We start from the raw sequence: 20,253 nt of genomic DNA, 5'->3' as shown, positions 1-20,253 counted from the left end.
TAACCTCGTCTTGAAGTCGAAGAAAGTTGTTCTCGGCTGCAAATTCTAGTTTTGCCAATTCAAACACAAAGTTTCCCCGGCTCCTTTTCGTAATCCCATTTGGATTGCGTATGTGTGCGCACCGAAGTTTCTGGGATGCCAAAGTTACTCGTATGTCCCGGTCTCGAAACTAAATAAATTAGCCAAAGGCACTACCAGACTACAAGAACATCCCACTCCGATTTTGCAAGCAACTCCCGCAGACCGCAAGCCGCACACATTATTAATAATATTTATGATTGAGTGACTGGGCGGCGTGGCTTCCAAAAGGGGCAGGGGAACTCAAGACAGATGACTGACCCGAGTCTAAATTAAAGATTATGGCAAAGAGAGTGTAGCCAGGTCCGAATATTTAATGCTAATGAACAAGTTCATCTTAAGGAAAAGGTGACCACCGGAAAAAGGTTCAATTAAGGGCCAGTGATCCAGGATTAGTGGATAATTTAAAGTGAATAATTTTGAGTATTGGAGAAAAAGGTATTTGCTTATAAAATATGTTAGTTAGTTTTTGTAAAATATTTATTAAGGGTTATAAAAGCACATAATATCTCATTTATTTACAAATTTAAAAAAGTTCGTTGTGCATAATTGTTTTGAGAATATTATTATTGTATATTTAGTTTATTGGGTATTGTATGTAACACGTAGAAGTAATTGTTTCCGACCTTACAAATTATATTCATATATGTTCTTGACCATTTATAAAGCTTTTTATGTTCATTGACTCATACAAAATTTTTCCAAATTATTACATTATTTTATTAAGTTATTAGCTGAGTAAAAGGTATTTGATAGCCAGGGCTTTCCTTCTTGTTTAAAGATAATTTTTGTAAGATTTCAATGAATTCCTTATAAATATTGAACATGATGTAAAAAAAAAAGTAAAAACCAAAATATTAACTTAGAATTAAAAAAAAACTGTTTTCACAGAACTTCTCGTATCATAAATACACACTTCAGTATACAAATTTAGTTTTCATAATGAAAATCATCCAAAATATCGCAGTTAAACTCTAAGCGATTTCAAATTGAAAAGAACGGGTAGCTCCCCCTGTTTAAGGTTTTTCCCTACCAGCATCTGAACCGAGTTCATCTTTATATGCATGTTCGCACATCCATTAATCCGTTCCCGAACAACACAGGAAAAGCGACAAATGGAGGAGATGGGGATGGTGATGGGGACCTGAACCCGAATGCAGTCACTGGGGAACCAAGGAATTTATGGTATAAAAAATGGATTTGCGATGTTTTCGCTGTGCAAATTAAATTTATTGCCGCGGATACTTATCCGTGTGCCCATTGTTCCGGGTACCTTTAGCCTACACGTATGCACAAGTGTGTAGGTGGGAGGACTTCGGATGGCAGGATGGGAGGTTGGGCCGCATCCACCCACCCAATTTATTCGCGGCTTTTCCTGGCGCCTTCCATTTAACAGATGGAATGGAAAATTATGAAGCGACGTGCCCGGAACTGCTCAGTTCCTACTGTTCGCGTGCCCACATAATAAATGTACCTGCCTAAGTGAACCAAACGAAATAAAAAAAGTGTATGCGGGAAAAAATTGAAAATTAAAAAAGCAGGCAACAACAGACAGTTGCACGCTCTTTTGGAGTCCCCCATTGTATTTGCTGCACTTGCCTGACAATGAGACAGGACTCCACCCACAAACCAGCACCCACCACCCCCACAACCACCTCCTCCCACCCACCGCAGACTAAACGGAATAAGCGTTAATGCTACGTTTGAATGAATTTTTGATTGCGTTGTTTACGATTGAATTTACTTCCTGCCAGGGAAACATTTTTTTCCTACGCTTTGTTTTGTTTGCTTGTGTTTCTGTTTATTTTATTTGGGGGAGTGAGCATAAATTTGCGTATCTCAGACTCCTCTGGAATTTGCAACAAAAAAAAAAGCTTTGCAAATCCGTGCGAATTTTTTTCCGGAGCTCTAAAGTTAACTGTTGTTTACAGCTTACCAACATCTCCAAGGAGATCACAGATAATGGAAATGGCAGTGAAAATGTGACGGTAGGGGGTTCGAAAATCTTCTTAAACACTTTTCACATTCAATAAGCATTAGGGCGGCAGTCAGAAAATGCGATTAGATAAACGATTATTTCTGATATGAATAAACAATCTAAATGGCATACAAACATAGAACTTTATTAGTGGAAACCTTAAAGAAAATTGTAAAATATCAATGCTTTAGTTGTTTTTCTTAAGCAAGGCAAGATTTCTAGTTTTTTGTTTTCAGAAGTTGCACTTCCAAAATCAAATTTGTTATAAGCTCAACAACTTCTTTCAATGATTTTTTTGTCAGCTTAACGGGATTGCCTATTTCTCTGAAAGACATTTTTTAGTCCATCCTAATAAAAATTCAAAATTTAGGTTAATCAGCTTTTAACAAAATATTTAAAAATATTTGTTCTAAATTTAAAGTCTAAAGTTCTCAATTTTGAAAATACTTTTACAATCCGCGAACATTTAATGTTCTCCATTTCATGATTTTTGAATCCAAACTGATGGGGGGAAATCAGCGATATAATCTCGTTATGGAACTCCGAATCACCACCTCCTTGAGTTTATCGGCCTATTGGCCAATGTAACAGGAAACCAATTAATCTCTATCAAGGCACGGACTTCGCAGGCTCAAGCTCAAGGATCAAGTGACAAGACATCGACTGGCTTAACAGACGAATAACGAAATGGACAGACCGTGAAGTGGTCGTCGGAACGATGCTGGGGAATTTGGGGGGGTGGAAGGATCTGAGATGGAGACGGGGACTGACATCTACGACTCCCTGGAGTGCAATCGGAAATGGACGCCAATGAAACAAATGCAAGCACGTAAAAAAGTCGAAGACCACGGAAGCAGCAAAGGTTGTCCTGCCTCTGACCCCTCGCAGTCCAACCTTTTCTCAATCCTATGAGTATGCCCTTCTCCTTCGAAACTTCCAATTGTGCAACGTGTGGTATGAGTAATGAGAGAAACGACAGCAGAAAAGGGAAAACGATTTTCCGGTTCAATCAGTTTTGATTTAAATTGCAATTATTAACTTCAGTTTGCCAAATCATTTTTTGGGGGTCTCATTAGCTCGTTTACGGGTTGAAGGACTTGTTTGTCGTTGTATGGGATAATTCTTAAATATTACTTTAAAAAACCAATACAACAATCAGAAGACCACTTTGTAGTTGTTTCGTTAATAAGTTATCTATTAAAATATATAATAAAAAAACAAATAATCTTAACATGAAAATAATAAGCATGAAAACAAAACATTTTAACTATCGATGCTGATGCAATATCAGATAGTAAAAAGAAATTAAAGAATTATTATTAAAAGTTTATGTATTTTTTTCTTTAACCAACTGTTATTTAATAAGCAACTTACGTTACAATGAGATCTAATTTTAATTTCAAAGTATATACATCATTACATACTTATTCTTAAGAATTAAGTGCACAATCCGTAAACATAAAATTTTTTGTCTAATAGACTTGTGTATTTCATCAAATATACAAAGACTAACTGTTAGAAAATGTATGTTGCACAAGCCGGTTAATAGTTATTTTAAAATTTTTCACTTAAGAAGGAGTAAGACTAAATTAGAATAAGTGTGTCAAACATTTGAAAATAGTCAATAATTAAGCAATCAGTTGTAGTAACTAGTATCAGTCAGATGGAGGACACCTCGTATATGTATGTAGTCAATGATACTCTACCTTCAAAACAAATCGTATAAATTTTAAACGACTGTTTTGATATCCAACTAGAAAGTGACCTCCGCTTATCATTCTAAAAAAACATGTTATCTTTCGTTGGTCTTAGTTGATTCATCTGGTTTGAATGGAAACTTGCCCAGACAGTAGCGAAACTCTTCCAGCTTCCGAAATGATAAAACACTTTTGTCTGGCTGATGCCATGCAGACCCTAGATGATCTGTAAGCCCAAACCGAAGCCTAACTGTTAAGGATTATAAACATTAAAAACTGGTCAATAAATCATTTGAATTTGTTATTGTATTTGACTAAAAGCACACACTGGACAAACAGAATCTCAGGAAAAAAAGAGACCTAATCCTATGTTATAGTAAACAACTTGCTTAAACCTGGAGGTTGGAGATGCTAAACTCGCCGAATCCAAGGGTAATTATTTACACAAAATGGCGATAAGCGTTATCAGACGTTGTTCGGCTAGGTGCCATAACCAACACGGTATTATGCCAATAAAATGGAGTGACGCAGCCCCAAGTCACTTCTCATCGCCGTCGGATTTCGATTTAGTCTCCCTTTCAGCCACACTATGTGTTTCCGTGTACTGATCATCCTGGTCGGCCTTCAGCGGCTTCTTCTCCTCCTCCTCATCTTCCTTGTTGCTCCCCAGGTTCTGGAGTTCCTTGAGCCCGGATTCGGGCAATTGATGGCATCCACTATTCCATGGCTGCAATGTGGATTCCGAGAAAAGCACATACAGAATGCCACTGCCGGTCAACATGAACGAGCTGAGCAGGAAAACATTCTTCCAGGCCTCAATTGTTTGCTGCAAAAATTAAATTCCATTGAAAGATGAAGAAATCCTTGGCAAGAGAGATATTTTTACTCACATTTTGGTAGGTGAGCTGACCCACGATCAGGGGCGATATGAAGCCCGGCATTCCACCAATCATTCCACTCACTCCCAGGACAATGCCGGCATAGTTGGGCGACAGATCCACCATGGAAGCCAATGGACCGGAGGACACTGCGCCATGGAACATGGTGGCCACTGTAACCAGCACTATAGCTGCCGTGGCATTGTAACCAAAGTAGGCTAGCGCCAAGATCAAGAAACCCTTAACGCCACAACCTGAAAAAAAAGTTTGATGATGATATTTCAAAAAATTCTTAAGGAGCTAAGCAATTAAAATTTTAATTTTAATTTAAGGTAAAATATATAATTACGATAAAACAAGAAATGTATGATTTTTGTAAGACAGGATAGATGTGATACTTACAGATAAAGGTGGCCAACTTGCGCACATTGGTGCGACTCAGGCGATCCGTCCGTAGAAGATAATCGGCAAAAGTGGAGAAGACATAGGCGAAGATCATCCGCATGAGATGGGGCAATCCCGACAAGAAGCCCGTCTGAAAGATGGAATGTAATTGTAAATTTGTTCAACCCATTGAAAGTAGTCTACCGGCCACTCACCGCTCGGATGTTCCAGTGATGGATCTTGCTGAAGTAGGTGGGCGCATGGGTCATCAGTGTAAACAGGCCCCAGATGCCGCCCCATTGGGCAACCACATTCAGCCAAACCGGACGCGAGGTGGCTATCGCCTTCCAGGGCGTGGGTCCCTTGGCACTTTGAACCGAGGCTCCCAAGGACTTTTCGATATACTTCCTTTCCGAATCGGCGATGCGGGGATGCTGGGCGGGAGTGTCGAAGACGAGAAACTGCCAGGCGATGAACCACAGGGTTCCCACGATGCCGCAGATATAGTAAACCCACTCCCATCTGGTCCAGTCGATGATGTAGCCGAAGATCGGATAGAACAGGGCCACGCCCACGGAGCTACCCAAATAGGCACTGACAAACTTGCTGCGCTCGTTGGGCGGAATCCACTTGGCGGTGAGCACGTGCATCGATGGCCAGGCCAAGCCCTAGGACAAACCACCAAATTAATACCAATCCATACCCCCATTTCAGGGATCACTTACAGTAATCCAGCCCTGGAACACTCGAAGGACAATCAAGCCAGTGTAGCTCCAATACGAGACGATCGGTATGAGGAAACAGCAGAACACACCGATGCCGTTGGACCAACCAAAGACCAATTTGGTGCCATATTTGGTCGCCAAGATACCGCCGGGAATCTGCAGGGTCCAGTGGGCCCAAAAAAAGGATCCCAACAGAGCGCCCTGCTGCTTCTCGTTCCAGTTAAATCCATCCCTATCGTATGGGATCTGCCAAAAACCATAGCACATTACTCATACGCCACGCTGTTGCACAAGCTGCATCACTTAGTGGCTTCATTAAGTACTTAACCAGTGATTCAGCGACTGGATTGGATACAATACTCACACTCGCCCAGTCCAAAAACCAACGCTCCAGCGAAAATCGTTCATTCAATTTTGTCGAGTTTTCGAGTGTACTATTTTCGGTTAAATTTGAGGAAATCGCACCCTTGCCGACAATCATGTCCACAATGGTGATGTTCAGATTGATCCGGATCATGTAGTTGACGATGAAGCCCATGAATGTCATGTACCAGAGCACAGTACGCGCCTCGACTGCAAGATCAGAGCAAAGTAAATGAAATGCGAACCGCCAACTTGTGGTCGCTCTCAGTTTGGAGGTCTTGGGCTAGATCTTTGACAAACTTCGAGGTAAGACACGAATTCCAGCTCATTCTCGTACCTTGAGCCATGGCGAATGGATTGGCTGGCGATGGTCCTCCCTTAAATTTGGACTCTGCTTTCGCAGCAACTGCAATCCTTCCGATTCGATCTCCGACGATCAACCGCACCGGACCGCTGCCGGAATAGAATGACAGACGTAGAGTCCGCCCGTATCTGTATCGCTTTATCCCCGCCGCACGCTACTGATAAGCGCCGCCGATCTGGCGGATTATGCTGCAGCTCGGCTCGTGATCGCTCATGAATCTGCCCTGCATGCGACGGACTACGACGACTTCCCCGACTCGCACTTAGGCAGATCGGATCAGTCAGCTGTTGGACTATCTTTATGGCATGGCGTGCACCCAGTGGGTTTGGCTATCGCGTTACGAGCGCTGGAGACTAGATATTCGAGGAGACATTTTAACAGCAGGCCGCTAGCCGGATTTACAGCTTCGCAAAGTCCAAACAAACATACTATTGTGAAGCAGAAGCAGAAGGGTTCATTTGTCTGGCAAAAATTATAGGCACGGAAGGTTAGGTTCCTTTCATCTTAATCTTAAACTAAGGTCGTGAAATTTCGAGTGTTTAGTAAATAAATCATTTTCCCTTACTTACATTGACAATTGCAAACACAATATTAAGATACAATTATATTTGAGTTTACACCGATAAATTCGCCAGTCGCGATCTATTGAGAACTTGATTCACAGTTTAGCTGTGCTCTTATTGCCACCGGAAACATTTACATGAGGATCATAGCGTGCACTTACTACAAAATTGGTATAACTCAAAATATTTTGTTTATCAAAGACTGCAAAGCACGATTCCTGAGTTGTAAGGGAATCTTTGCCGGAGATTTATGCAATCAGAATTACAAAAAACTTTGTAGTAAGCGAGCATCGCGTACTTAGGTAGGCTAGCATAAGGTTGAGACCTACGAGTTGCTGTCTAAATAGAGGGCTAACAGTGGTGCGAGTCTGCCGTCGTGGGCGACACCGTCGCAGGGCGTGGTGCTCCACAAGTGGCTTCCCACAGACGGCTCAGCACTCATCCGACGTTCTCGTAGGACATTGCTGGCCGTTCGCTGGCGGTGGATCCGAAGATCGTGGGCGGATGATGCTGCCCCTGTTGCTGTTGCTGCTGGTGGGGATGCTGTTGCTGCTGCTGTTGCTGGTGAGGATTGTGGGCATGCTGGTGCTGCTGGGCGGGCGGCTGCTCGTTGCGCAGCTGCCCCAGCGGGAACATGATGTTGTGTGTCATCTGGGGATGGTGCAGGTGCTCATTGGGTGGAGGCGGTGGCGGTTGCTGTTGGGCTGCATGATGGGCGGCCTCCACATGCTTGCGCAGCTCGCTCTGCTGCTGCTGTTGCTGCTGATGAACCTTCTCCACGGCACTGTCTTCGTACTTTTTCTGCAGCTGGAAGAGGGGCAGCTGCTGGGAGGCATGGAGAGGCACAGCGACTGATCCGGCGGCTGCCACTCGCTCCACCTGTGACTGAGGCGACGGCTCTCGTTCACCCTTTTCGTACTTCTTCTGCAACTGGTACATGCTGTGGGACAAGTGGGCTGTCACCGAGTTACTACCACTGCTGCTGGAGCTCAATTTCGAGGATGTTGAAGTGGAGGATGGCGTTGACTTCTCCGCCTTGACGGGCGACTTCTTCTGGTACTTCTTTAATATCTGCATTAGTTCGGACTTTACGTCGAGGCGTATTTCCTCGGGAACACGCTTGATCTCCTCGTACAGGGATAGAAGGAACAGTTTGTCGGGATCCCGATTCTTGCGCTTCTTGCTCTTCTTGGGAAAGGCGTCCTGCATGAACTGCAGCAGCTTCTCCTCGAAAGGCGACTCCCTGGATAGCGATCCACTACCATGCTGGCGCCTCAACAGGTGCGGATGCAAGCCACCATGAAAGGCCGGGTGCTGGAGCATCCCGGAGTGCGACTGGCCGCCCTGGTCACCGCCGTTGTGGGCCTGCAGCTGGGAGACAGGGTGGCCCTGATACGAGCCACCATTGCTCGAGCCGGGTGCATCGTTGGTTTCCCCGTCGTTGGTGTGGTGATCCTGCTGTGGCTGCTGTCCCGCATGTGATTGCGGCTCCTTCTGGTGCTGCATGTTGTGCTGATGATGACCCACTGCTGCCGTTAGGATGGCATCGCACAGGTGCTCAGGGGCATAGTCCAAGCCGGTCAGAAAGTTCTCCGCCTTAAGCTCGCCATTCATCTCCTCGTAGAAGTACTCGGTGCCCACAATGTCGATGATGTCGTTGTCCTCCTGGTTCAGTTCGATACCAGGAGGCGGAGATCCCCCAGAGAGTTGACAGCGCTTGAGCTCCGCCAGCTTCTTCCTGGTCGTGAGTCGCATATCCCGCCAGCACTGCAAGGAACTTAATGTAGAGTTTTCACTTCTGTGGGCCAGTTGACTCACCTTCTTCCACTGGATAATGGTCTTTTTGGGGCCAATGGTATTCAGTGCCGCCTGGATCTTCTCCCAGTACCACTCCTTCTCCTTTTTGCCCTCCATGTACTTGGTTTCCCGCAGTAATGTGATGAGCATCTTCTTCTGCGGCTTGGTCACTCGATCCTGGAACGATAAAGTACTCATCAATTCCCACATTCCAATCAATGAATTTTCTCAGATCCGTTCTTTTCCCGCCTCCAAAAGCACTCAATTGTTGCTATTGTTTATCCAAATGCCAGCGGTGTCTACAATTTTTTGCTGCTCCCCGCACACACTCACACATACACACAGGCCATGTGTGTGTGATTAAAGAATCGAATGTTTCGAATTTCTGCACCCTGCAAATTACCATTGTGAGCTTCTGGAGCAATCTGCGTTGGTTCGAAATCTTGATGATTTGGTTTTTAACAGCCGACGATTTTTAACTACTCAATTTCGGTGAATTTTGTTTAATTTTTCACTCCGTCAATCATTGCTGTTGCTGCCTTTTCTTCTTCTTCTTGTTGCGTACGTCTGTATGTGTGTGTGTGTGTGTGCGTTTGACGGTCTCACCAGTTTGACGTTTCGCCCGCCCGGTTGGAAATCAGCTGATGCGCAAACGACCGTTACAAAATTTGAGTGTTACGAAAGTAGAAAAAATAACTCTTTTTTCTGATTACGGCAATTAAAAGATTTTTACTTCACATTTTGAATAGTATTTATAGTTCATTTTTCGTATTTAAAATTAAACAAATAAGCTATGATTTTTAAATGCTTTTCAAAAGATGCACATAGCTACAAATCTACTATTTTTCCCAATATAAACTCTGTTTCATAGACAAATTTAAACTTTAATCATGTAATAAACTGATGGAAGTTTAACAATGGAGCCAAAGCTAAAAAGTGGATCCATTGAGTGCGAATACACTTGGTACAAAGTAAAAGTAAGCAGGAAATATTCAAATCTGCCCAACTTCACCACAATGAAAAGGAAATGTTTAAGAATAACAGTTTAGCAATGGAGTTTTCTTAAAAATAATAAATAATACGAGTCCATAATCAGCGTTTGTTGGTGGTCGCCTGCCTGCTGACCTGCCGGGTGATGGTGGACACGCCCTCCTCGAAGAGCGTGCGGAACAATACGTTGGCATGATTGAAGAGGCCATCCTTGAGGGACACTATCAAGAACTGCGAGTTGGTGAAGTGCTTCTTCAGCATGCTGCCAATGTTCTGCGTGTGCGACATGTCCAGAGCGGCGTCCACCTCATCCAAAATGTACAGGGGAGCCGGAGAAAACTTCAACATGGCCAGAACAAGAGATAAGGCCACCAGCGACTTTTGGCCACCGGAAAGCTCACCCAGACCATCCTTCCACACTCCATTGAAGCCCACCTTGATCTCCAAGCCCGTCAAGCAGCCATTGGTATGAACGGGATTGAGATTGGCATCGGCACCTGGTAGAAGGGAGCTAAAGATTCCGCTAAAGTTTGTGTTCACCTCAGTAGCCGCTCGGTTCAGCTGATCCTGCTCTTCCTCGTCCATCTTCACAATGATTTTATTGATCTTTTCCTTGTCCATCGCCACAATGTTTCGGCGGCGTTCGGTTTCCTTGAAGTTCTCCTCCTCGCGGTCCAGCACCATGATGGCGTTCATATTGAGGGTCAACTCCATTTTGTCCTTCTTCTCCTGCATCTTCGCCAGCTTATTGCCGGCCTCGTGGGGATCCTCCTTGCTGTAGTCGTACCGGGTGTTCTTCATGCCAAAGCAATTCTTCTCCTCTGGGATCCAGGGGTATTTCGTCTCGAGCGTTTCTATTCGTTTCTTTGCTTCCTTGGCCTGCGAACTGATATTTTGCTGCTCACTTTCCTTCTTCTTCACCTCTAGCCCAATTTTCACATTCTGCTCCATCAGTTTGTGCTTCTTGACCATCAGATTTTGCATCTCATTGTTCTGGGCGTTTAGTTTGTCCCTCTGCATCTTTATGGCCTGCTCCAGCTCTTTTACCTCGGAAGCAGCACTGGAGCTGCTCGCTTTCAAGGCGTCCAGGTCGGCCTTGAATTCTTCCAGGTTGTTAATCATCTCCTGATGCTGTTGCTTTGCTGTTTCGATAGTTTTCTGCAACTCGTTAATCTCCAGCTGACGAGTTTCAAACTCCTGCTCTCGTTTCTTCCAATTTGCCTGAGATTTCTCCGCCCGCTGCTTGGTGGCATTAACTTCGCTGGTAGCAGCTTTTAGCTCTCGTTCGCGATAGCTTTTGGAGTCTGCCAACTTGGCCTCGATTTCCTTGATTTTGGCCTGCGAGGTCTTCTGCTTCTCCCGGGCGTCTACACTTTGCTGCTCCAGAGTCTTGACTCTCTCCTTTATCTCTTCTATTTCCGCCTGGTTTCGCTGAAAGGTCGTTTGGGCCAACTTGCTCTGGCACTCAGTAAGCTCATGCTGACGCAATTCCAGATTCTCTTTCATCTTGTTAAACGAGTGGGCAAGGTTTTCAATAGATCTGCGAAGAGAAAACGATGAGTTTTGGTTCGATGGTGTAACTTGGTATACCTACGCCATTTCATCTTCAACTTGCGAGATCTCTGAGTCGATCTCCCTGTACTCCCTTTCAATTTTTTTGATGGAATACAGTTCCTCCAGCACATTAGCACCCTTGGGAGCAGCACCTCCGGATACAGTGCCATGGGGATCAACTATATCTCCTTCTAAAGTCACAGACCGGCAATTAATACGCGGATCGTAGCTAATCTGGGGATAAAGGGCAGGTAAGAAGTTATCCTAAAAATATAACTTATTACTCACCTGTTTGGCGATGTCAAGATCCCTGCAGATTAGGGTTCCACCAAAGCAATACTTCATCACAGGTTCATAGTAGCGATCGTAGTTGATCAACGACATGGCCCACTGAACGTTTTCGGCACCAACTTTGTTCTGAGCGTATTCCACGACATTTCTGTTGAGCGAGCCGGACTGAATCTTGTTGATAGGAATAAATGTGACACGGCGCTGAAGGTTGCCCCTCTGCAGGATTCTTTTGCATGTAACATCGTCGTCAGTCACGTAGCTGTATAACTGAAATAGAAAGCAAGATCAGAGGGTGCTCATGAAATGAAGTGGTTACTTACATTTCCTCCTGCCGTCATCACAAGGGCCATGGAGTTCATCATGTCTTTGACCTGGAACAATTTGCCCACCATACCGCGCACCTTGCGCCGATCAAAGTTTGGCTCTGGGTCCTGGTACTGCAGATCATAGCGGGAAGCATTGCAGCCATCCAGTTTCCGTTTGATTTCGCGTTTGCGCATGTGTAGATCATTTCGACGCTGTTTCAGCTGCTCAAACTGACCGCCCTCATAGTTGAGACCTTGCAGCTGACGTTCTAGGTTCTTGATCTCCACCACCAACTGGTCATGTAGGCTCTTATCCTTTATGTAGGCGGCATCGTTGCTCTGTGTCTCCCCTTCTTTCTGCTTTAAGACACCTCGCGTGTGGCGCAGCTCATTCTCAGAGGTCTTGATGGTGGCTTGTGCCTCACTAAACTGTATATTTGCCGCTAAATAGGCGAAATAAAAGAGTAAAATGGCTTGTGTCATCCCCTGATAAACTTACCTCTCAACTGTTCTTGTAGTGTTGAGGCCTGACCGTCTTCGTTAGTGGACAGTCCCTGTGAGACAGCTTCTAGCTTCTTTTTAGCATCCTCATACGCCTTGGAGTCCGTGGCATCGGCTTCCTTCAGGCTTCCAAACTCGTCTTTAAGCTTGGCCATGTCCGCCTGTTTTTTAGTGAGGGCACGTACATCATCCTCTATATTTTTTAAGGCCATGCGAATCTTTGTCTCATCCTGTTTAATTCTTCCCTGGGCAGTGTTTAAGCTACCCGAGGCAGTAGCCTGCAGTGCCAGCTTCGCTTTAAGCTGCGTTTCCAGATATTTGATGGAGCCACCCATCTTTGCATCTATCTGCTGCTGCATCTCATTTACGGAGCTATCAATGGTCTCGACTTCCTTTAGATTATTGGCCTGTGTGGCCTTGCAGTTGGCTATACGATCCTCAATTTTCTTCTCATTGGCCTCCACCGTTTTCAGGGTTTCGCATTGCTTGAGATACTTGGCGGAAATGTGGATCCTGATCAGGAAGTCAATGTCGCGGCAGATTTTCTGATATTCCTGGTAGACGGAACGCTCCTGGCGAAGTTTAACTAGCTTGGGCAGCACTTCCTCGTCCAGCAAGGCCTTGGTTTCCCGCACTTTGGTCTCCTTTTTTTCGATAAGGGTTTTGGTGGCGTCTCGCTTAGTTTTGTACTGACTGGTACCTGCTGCCTCCTCCACCATGGACAGAACCTGAGAGAAGTTTTAAGTTATTTAAAGATTTTCGTACATGGGGATAACCCACATCCTTGGGCTTCATGTTCAGGACTTGCTGGATCTTGCCCTGCATAATGAGGAAGTTCGGGTTGTTGACGTTCAACTGGATCGAGCAGAAAAAGTCCTGTACTTTCTTGTTCTGCACTAGTTTGCCGTTGATGAGGAACTTGTTCTTGCCGCCGACGACCACCTGGCGGGCCACAGAGATCTCCCGGCACTTCTCGTAGCCCTGCGGGCACTGAGCGGCGTTTGTGTTGTCGAACACGATGGTAACAGTGGCCTTGGTGATGCCCGCCTGTCCGTTTTTGTACACCAAGTCCTGTAGAGCTGAAGCGCGCACCTGGACACGATAAAAAAAACGTTAAAATACATCCCTGACTATATCCAATAAGTACCAACATTCTGAAGATTACTGATTCCCAGCACAAAACAGATGCTGTCCAAGATGTTTGATTTGCCGGAGCCGTTCAACCCCGTGATGGCCGTAAACTCCGGATCGAATCCGTCAATTTCCGTACGCCGGCCGTAGGACTTGAAGCCATCAAGCACAAGCTTCTTCACGTACATTTCAATGCGTTGCGGTTTACCGATTCCTGGCGTCCTTTGCTTTAATTCCGCGTTAAAATTTTACCGCATTTAGTGTGACCGTGGCTAAACCGCTAAAATATACCAAAGCGCGAGCTCTGAAACAATTTCGAGAAACGGTGGCACGTGGGTCACGAATTCTATCGAATCACGAAGAATGGGGATTTCAACAATTCCAATATTTAGTCGTTTCGGAATGCCCAAATTGCTTTACCTAATTTATTTGTACTTTAAATTATAAACAACAAAATATTTTTTGTAAGGGTTTTAAACAAAATTGCTAAAAGGGTCTTAAAAACTTACAGGTAGGATGTTCCAATTAAGGCATTTCGAATTCATAATAGCGACGTTTTTAAAAAACTAATTTTAAACAAAAACAAAACATTAAACAAAATTCTTGTAGTTTAATGTTACTCGTCACTAAAAGGTTATAATTTTAAATGTACTCCCGTCACGAGCTTCTCCCTTCACCATCAGCTTTTTAATTTGATTTTATAGCCTGTAAACAACAAGAATGGACGATTTCGACGACGATTCCTTTAATGATGTTCTGGGCTCCATGGAAATGCCCTCGGCGGCGAAGCAACCGAAATTAGTTGAGCCACCTGCAACGGCAGTGGCTCCAAGCAACAACACCTCCATTCCCGCTCCTGCCAAGCCGGCTTCCAATCCCCACAGTGTTCTGGTCCACAGCAAACAGCGCGGCAATCCCATCCTTAAATCGATTCTCAATGTTCCCTTGGAGTTTCGAGACGACATCGTGCCGGATTATGTTGTTGGTCGCACATCCTGCGTCCTCTACTTGTCCCTCAAGTACCACAATCTTAATCCGGATTACATTTGCCAGCGGCTAAAGGCTCTGGGAAAGATGTACGAGCTGCGAGTGCTCCTGGTCCAGGTGGACACACCAGAGCCGCACAATGCCCTCAAGAGCTTGACCAGGATCTCACTGCTGGCCGATCTGACCATGATGCTGGCATGGAACGCCGAGGAAGCGGGAAAAATTATTGAGACCTACAAACAGTTTGAGAAAAGGCCACCAGATTTGATCATGGAGCGAGTAGAGTCGAATCCGCATCAAAAGGTAGTTGCTATAAAGTACTCACTTTTAACAATACTGATGAAATACCTTAAATGCTTTTAGCTGGTGGCTGCCCTAACCAACATCAAGCCGGTAAACAAAACGGATGCCGTCACCCTGCTGCAAACTTTTGGCAATCTAGGCAACATAATCACTGCCAGCGAGGAGCGACTTTCTCAGGTGATGGGACTGGGGCCCCGAAAGGCCAAGAAGCTATACAAAACCTTGCAGGAGCCCTTTCTCAGCAAGTAGAGGACACTCCTAATTACTATGTGTAATCAATTTCATCCATCATTTAAATACTTTTAATTTCTTATAAGGAAGAAACTGTACAGAAAATGAAGTTCTATTATTGTTTAACCACTTAAATATACCATACATTGTTCGGCCGACTACTCGGTTACTTTCCAAATCTTTATGGTGCCATCATCGCTGCAGGAGATCAGCTGCCCGGCCACCACTGGATTCCATTGCACCGAATTTACGTCCTGTTCGTGGGCACCCTCCTCCGCAGTGAGCTGCTCGAACGTGGGTTCGTCCGGCTTGGAGTCGCTGGTCTCCTTGAAAATGCGGATTCCATCGTCGCCACAGGCGCTTGCTATCAGCCCCGTCAGCTTGCACCAAGACACGTCGTAGACAGCCCGCGAATGCTGCCCGGACAGAGTGCATACACACTTCCACACGGTCTGCTTGTCGGGCGTGGCCACTCCGGCTTCATTGCCCGGATGATATGCCCGCCAGATCTTCATAGTGGTGTCATCGCTGCAGGAAACCAAGCGTTCTCCATCCGCATCAAAGTCAATGCTCCAAACTGTGCTCGTGTGCGAAGATAATGTCGCCGTGCAGTCCCAGTCATTATCCAAGGCGCTTTCGGCAAACATTTTTATGGTGTTGTCGTACGAGGCGGAGGCCAGGATCTCCTTGGTCGGATGCCACACCACCCGCTTAACGTCCTGTGTGTGAGGGTTCAGAACGGCAGCGCACTCGAACTCATCGTCACCGGCCACCTCCCAGATCCACACGGACTTGTCCCGCGAACAGGTGGCCAGCAATCCGCCGGATCGCGACCAGCTTACGCTCTTTACCTCGTTTTCGTGACCCTCCAAGGTGGCGTTGCACTCGAATTCTCCCGAGGATTTCGACCAGATCGCTGTGGTGGCATCAAAGCTGGCCGAGGCCAAGTACTGGCCACATGGAGACCACCGGATCTCGCGGATAGTGCGCTTATGGCCGTCGGATAGAATCGTCTTGGTGCTCCAAGTGTTTCCGGTCAGCGACCAAATTCGAATGGCTTTGTCCTCGCCGCAGGAGGCGAACACGTTGCCTTTGGGATGCCAGGCCACCCCCCAGATGCGTCCTTTGTGGCCCTGCAGCGTGTGCTCCAGAATTAAACGTCCCATTGCTATTTCAGTGGATAAATCACTGTCTGTCCAGATTTTGATAACAAAGGCGCATGTGGCAAGAAGAAGAGTGTGGCACAGCGTCAGCTGCTCATTGCCGCTATGGATTGCTATAAATCTAGCTTCTTTTAATTGAGAAACAAATAAAAACCATTAGAAATAAATATTTATTTTATTTTTTGTTTCAGTTGAAATGTTGATTTATTGTTGAATTAATTTACAATTAAAATAAAAACAGGTTCAACGGAAAGTTATATTAAGCCGGGAAATTTAATAGCGCATGCTATTATGACGATTATTATGTTAAGGCCCAAACTCTTAAAAGCTTAAGTTAAACATTAAATTGAATACACACTTCAAAAAAGAAGAATAGTTAGAGCTAAGAAGTTAAAAAAATAGTCAGCAAATAAAAAAAACAAAATCAAAATTGACTTTAAGTTACAGCTTTAAAAAAGCTAGATCTAGCTAAAAAGAGTTGGCAGTGTTGTGGAATTCCAAATTGCAGACGTCACCTTTTCTTATCAAAACGAACCGAATTCCGTTACCCAGCACCTGTGGTGAAAGTTGTGTATTGTGTTTTTGTGTTGTGCTGATGCTGATAAGAAAATGAACGGATTGATTGTGTTCAACAGCGCCAACGACGTAGTGTACCAGAAACTGAACGAGCCGCTGGCGCAGAAGATCAGGAATGTGGCCACCACCCAGGGTCTGTTGCGGTCCGGCGGCGTTTTGGACAGTAATGTCCTTCTGCAGATTTTCAGCCCCATCGTTGGATCGCAGCGGATAATGCAGTGCCAGTTCGATAACGCCTACTCCAGCTTACAGTGCGAGCAGGGCTTCAATTTGGTGTTTGGGGAACTCCTAGGGTTTACCTTCTTAAAGATCGGACAAATTCCCGTCGAGCTACTGGGACGCCAGATGGGTGTGGCTCTGACACTGACTCGCTATTGCTATGGGGCCAACTTGTTTGCCTCTCAGGCGGGCGCCATGCAACAGGAGCTGCTGACGCAGTGCCTCGATTGCTATGAGACTCTGTTGTGGCAGGAGGACCAGACGTTCCTGCTGGAGGCCATGCCCAAGCTTCTGATCAACGCGGAGCTTAAGAGGACGGTGCATCTCACCCTGGACGCCAGTCTGGAGCACCTGAGGCATCTGGGATTGCCGCGGGCTCACGCCCTTTTGCTTGTTTCCAACAAACTGGTGGCCGTCAACAGCACCCGGCAAGCCCTGCCGCTGTCCGCCGCCGACCTGCTTTTCCTCAGCCTCATGTCCCGGTCCCTCCAGGCACCCAAGTCCCCGTCCCAGCGGGCAGTAGCCGTATTCCTGCAGGGAGTCTCCCACGACGTCAACTCCGGCTGCGTGCCCAGCATTGTTCACATCTCTCGCTTGCACGGCGACCAGGTTCTCCTGCAAGTCATCGAATACGCCCACATGCCGCTGACCAGCTGTATTTACGACTCCTTCTTTGTGCTCCAGAAGATCGTGGCCGTGCAGCATCAGGGGGACTCGGATGCGCTGAAGCCCGCCTACGAGAATCTCGAATCCTTTATTGCCCAGGCAATAACCGCTTTGAAGCGGTATTTAAAGCAGCGCTCGGAAACAGAGGACTTGGAGAACTGCACAAAGAAGTTCGCCGCCAAATGGGAAAACCTGCGCAAGATGTACACGGAGTACTTCAAGAACTTTGAGCGAGAGCTTCTGGTGAGAATAGAGTCAAATCTACCCTCGTTTGGCGAAGAACTGAAGCAGATATTCACACTGGCCTGCTGCGACAGCTCCAGTGTCCATGAACTGGACCAGCTGTCCGATACGGCGGCCAATGTGGAGGCCAAACTGCTTGAGTTCGCTGAATTCCTGGCCGTGAAGGCCACTCGCAACATATCCATCGATGCTTACTTGGAGGACTTTCCCGGCCTGGTGCATTTCATGTATGTGAATCGCAGCAGGGGTCAAATGCTGGCCCCGGATCTGCGACCGAACCAGCTCGGTGCCCAAGACGAAGCTTTGGAGCATGGTAGAGATTGCGAGGAGCTATCTAAAGAAGGGCCAGACCACGGTCATTTGGAAGGACAAGGCGTTCCACTACTCGTACTTCCTCTGGTTCGAGGATCAGTCGGGAGGGATTCTCAACACCACTCTGGACTTGCAGCAGCACTTTCTGGCCACAGGAGCAGCTAGTGGCAATGGTTCAAAATCCCCAACAGAACCGGGCGCACTAACCATGGACTATTACCACGATCTGGCCGATTTGTGCTTTCCCAAGCTGTCACCGGCTAAAGTGCGCGTCTACGAGTTGTACTGCATCCATCTGGGACTGGTCACCGCCACATGTGCCGTGGAGCACGCCCGACGACTGGTGGCCACTATTAGCGATGTTGTAGGCGAAGAGACATTTTAATCAAGTTTAACCCCTTGCCAACTTAGCATTCCACGGCTCATTTCCAGAGTTAGCACATGATTCTAGTCAATTTACGAGACTCCTTGAGGAGATATTCCAATCGAAATTTGTTAGATTAAGGACAACTATCCACTGTTTAAGGCTACACCATAAAGATATTTGTAAAATACTTAGACATTTTTTTTTTTTTTTCAATCGGTAATAAAAACGTAACAATGAATCCGTTTATTGTGTCTCATGTTCTTGCGCCTTCTTTAGCTCCTCGATCTTCTCTAGAAAGAAGGATTTGCGGGCTGTGAGCGGCATGGACTTCTGACGAAGCATGTAGTTCTCGTTGCCCAAGGCGGTGTAGGTATTGTCTCCAATTAAATCCCTTAGAGCAATGTTTTTTTTTAAATGCTTATCGTAGAAGCCGGCTCCGGCGGCCACGAATTGGGGACCCATGCTGGCAAGCCGCTTGTCGATCTCAGCGTCCGTGGCCACCTGATTGTAGTCTTTCATGAAGGACCAAAGGCCCACGCCAAAAAGTCCCAGAATGCTGTAAAGGACGAAACGAACCTGGTGGATTGTATAAACTGATTAAAGCTGTTTGTTGACTAAACTTCTTGGCAAACTCACGCTTCCATGGCGGGCAAAGAGGTTGAGGCGCAGGTTCAGGTAAGTACCCATGGTGTAGACCATGAGGAAGCTGACGCTAGGGAAGATCGAGTTGAGTAGCACTTGATGAGTTTGCAGCTGCAGCACGGACTTGCTCAGACCAAAGACCTGTTCATCCTCGTTTAAAACGATCGCCTGCTCCAGAAGCTTTCCGCTGGGAGAGCTCCAGTCGATCTGTTGATCCCTGAAGCGGATGTCCGCCCGCTTGATCTCCTCCGGACTGCCGTAGCCATAGTTCACGGGTATGCCCAGGGCGCCTCCGAATCGCAACTTAGTGGTGCCCGCCTGGAAGAGATCGAATCCAAAGACGGTGAAGGGCTTCACAAACTTCCGTTCAAAGGGCGTCAATCCCAACTGATCCAGTGCCTTCTCTAGGCGTTGCTGCACTGCCTCCGGCACAGCACGCTCCACTCCGTGTCTGTAAGAGGAGAATGAATGAATGAACAGCTCCCAATCACGACCACTTGCTCACCCACTGGTAGCATTGCACGAAATCCCGGTAATACTTAAGGCCAAACGTGTGCGGCAGAAAGTTTCCCACAAACAGTCCGACTGTGGTGACCCCCGCTCCATAGAACACCAGCCTTCGGCCTTTTTCAGTCTTAAAATAAGAGAATAATCCCCCACCGGCTTTTAATTTCGGCTGCATTTCAGCACTTGTCGTTTTGTAATAGTGCCAGGGTGACCATAACTGCGCCACAGAAATGCCACCACGACCATAAAAAATAGGGGTATTCCACAAACTGACGCAGTTCGGATTTAAATTAATTTCAAATTTAAACCAGAAACAAGAAAAACCGAAAAAAGTTTAAACAATATTAATAAAGAAGTTATTTAGTGCAAAAAATGTATGATTTTCAAATAATTGTTCATGTGTCTTCGAAACATTTTTGTGTCAAAATTATTAATTGC

At 45.9% G+C, this 20,253-nt stretch overlaps 7 protein-coding genes across 11 annotated transcripts; 2 read left to right on the top strand and 5 right to left on the bottom strand.

The window, feature by feature from the left end:
* Positions 1-4,037: 4,037 nt before the first annotated feature.
* On the bottom strand, positions 4,038-6,940 carry LOC128255144 (sialin). The gene is made up of 7 exons (XM_052984680.1): positions 6,441-6,940; positions 6,105-6,313; positions 5,741-5,986; positions 5,231-5,683; positions 5,034-5,166; positions 4,644-4,885; positions 4,038-4,579 (listed from the first exon to the last, which is right to left on the bottom strand). The coding sequence occupies exons 1-7, from the start codon at positions 6,448-6,450 to the stop codon at positions 4,292-4,294; spliced, it is 1,581 nt and encodes a 526-aa protein (XP_052840640.1). The 5' UTR covers positions 6,451-6,940; the 3' UTR covers positions 4,038-4,291.
* Positions 6,941-7,056: 116 nt separating this feature from the next.
* LOC128255145 (putative uncharacterized protein DDB_G0288537) lies at positions 7,057-9,544 on the bottom strand. The gene is made up of 3 exons (XM_052984681.1): positions 9,231-9,544; positions 8,849-9,004; positions 7,057-8,797 (listed from the first exon to the last, which is right to left on the bottom strand). The coding sequence occupies exons 1-3, from the start codon at positions 9,231-9,233 to the stop codon at positions 7,469-7,471; spliced, it is 1,488 nt and encodes a 495-aa protein (XP_052840641.1). The 5' UTR covers positions 9,234-9,544; the 3' UTR covers positions 7,057-7,468.
* Positions 9,545-9,690: 146 nt separating this feature from the next.
* On the bottom strand, positions 9,691-13,921 carry LOC128255142 (structural maintenance of chromosomes protein 2). Its single transcript, XM_052984678.1, has 7 exons — positions 13,620-13,921; positions 13,249-13,560; positions 12,467-13,196; positions 11,983-12,410; positions 11,660-11,929; positions 11,412-11,605; positions 9,691-11,357 (listed from the first exon to the last, which is right to left on the bottom strand). The coding sequence occupies exons 1-7, from the start codon at positions 13,785-13,787 to the stop codon at positions 9,920-9,922; spliced, it is 3,540 nt and encodes a 1,179-aa protein (XP_052840638.1). The 5' UTR covers positions 13,788-13,921; the 3' UTR covers positions 9,691-9,919.
* Positions 11,511-15,281, top strand: LOC128255148 (DNA excision repair protein ERCC-1). 4 transcript variants are annotated; one of them, XM_052984689.1, is made up of 3 exons: positions 11,511-11,622; positions 14,304-14,889; positions 14,950-15,281. In XM_052984689.1, exons 2-3 carry the CDS (start codon positions 14,320-14,322, stop codon positions 15,136-15,138), a joined length of 759 nt encoding a protein of 252 aa, XP_052840649.1. In that variant the 5' UTR covers positions 11,511-11,622; positions 14,304-14,319; the 3' UTR covers positions 15,139-15,281. The 4 variants fall into 4 exon arrangements, with proteins under 4 accessions (XP_052840649.1, XP_052840646.1, XP_052840647.1 ...); XM_052984686.1 differs by lacking the exon at positions 11,511-11,622 and adding an exon at positions 13,974-14,110; XM_052984687.1 differs by lacking the exon at positions 11,511-11,622 and adding an exon at positions 14,000-14,110 and having other exon boundaries at positions 14,264-14,889.
* On the bottom strand, positions 15,169-16,371 carry LOC128255146 (probable cytosolic iron-sulfur protein assembly protein Ciao1). The gene has a single exon (XM_052984683.1). The coding sequence runs from the start codon at positions 16,284-16,286 to the stop codon at positions 15,279-15,281; it is 1,008 nt and encodes a 335-aa protein (XP_052840643.1). The 5' UTR covers positions 16,287-16,371; the 3' UTR covers positions 15,169-15,278.
* A 324-nt stretch (positions 16,372-16,695) lies between these two features.
* Positions 16,696-18,847, top strand: LOC128255143 (BLOC-3 complex member HPS1). Its single transcript, XM_052984679.1, is given in 2 exon segments — positions 16,696-18,272; positions 18,274-18,847. Coding segments are annotated over 2 exon segments (1,791 nt in total). The 5' UTR covers positions 16,696-16,892; the 3' UTR covers positions 18,685-18,847.
* A 1-nt stretch (position 18,848) lies between these two features.
* LOC128255147 (transmembrane protein 177) lies at positions 18,849-20,038 on the bottom strand. Of its 2 annotated transcripts, none has more exons than XM_052984685.1 (3): positions 19,814-20,038; positions 19,303-19,759; positions 18,849-19,242 (listed from the first exon to the last, which is right to left on the bottom strand). In XM_052984685.1, exons 1-3 carry the CDS (start codon positions 19,912-19,914, stop codon positions 18,910-18,912), a joined length of 891 nt encoding a protein of 296 aa, XP_052840645.1. In that variant the 5' UTR covers positions 19,915-20,038; the 3' UTR covers positions 18,849-18,909. The 2 variants fall into 2 exon arrangements, with proteins under 2 accessions (XP_052840645.1, XP_052840644.1); XM_052984684.1 differs by having other exon boundaries at positions 18,852-19,242; positions 19,818-20,037.
* Between the last annotated feature and the right edge of the window lie 215 nt (positions 20,039-20,253).

The sequence above is a fragment of the Drosophila gunungcola genome (assembly GCF_025200985.1).
Source record: "Drosophila gunungcola strain Sukarami chromosome 2R unlocalized genomic scaffold, Dgunungcola_SK_2 000006F, whole genome shotgun sequence".
Lineage (NCBI taxonomy): Eukaryota > Metazoa > Arthropoda > Insecta > Diptera > Drosophilidae > Drosophila > Drosophila gunungcola.
The sequence above is the reverse complement of the archived record's forward strand: the minus strand, read 5'-3'. Positions and strand labels throughout refer to the sequence as shown.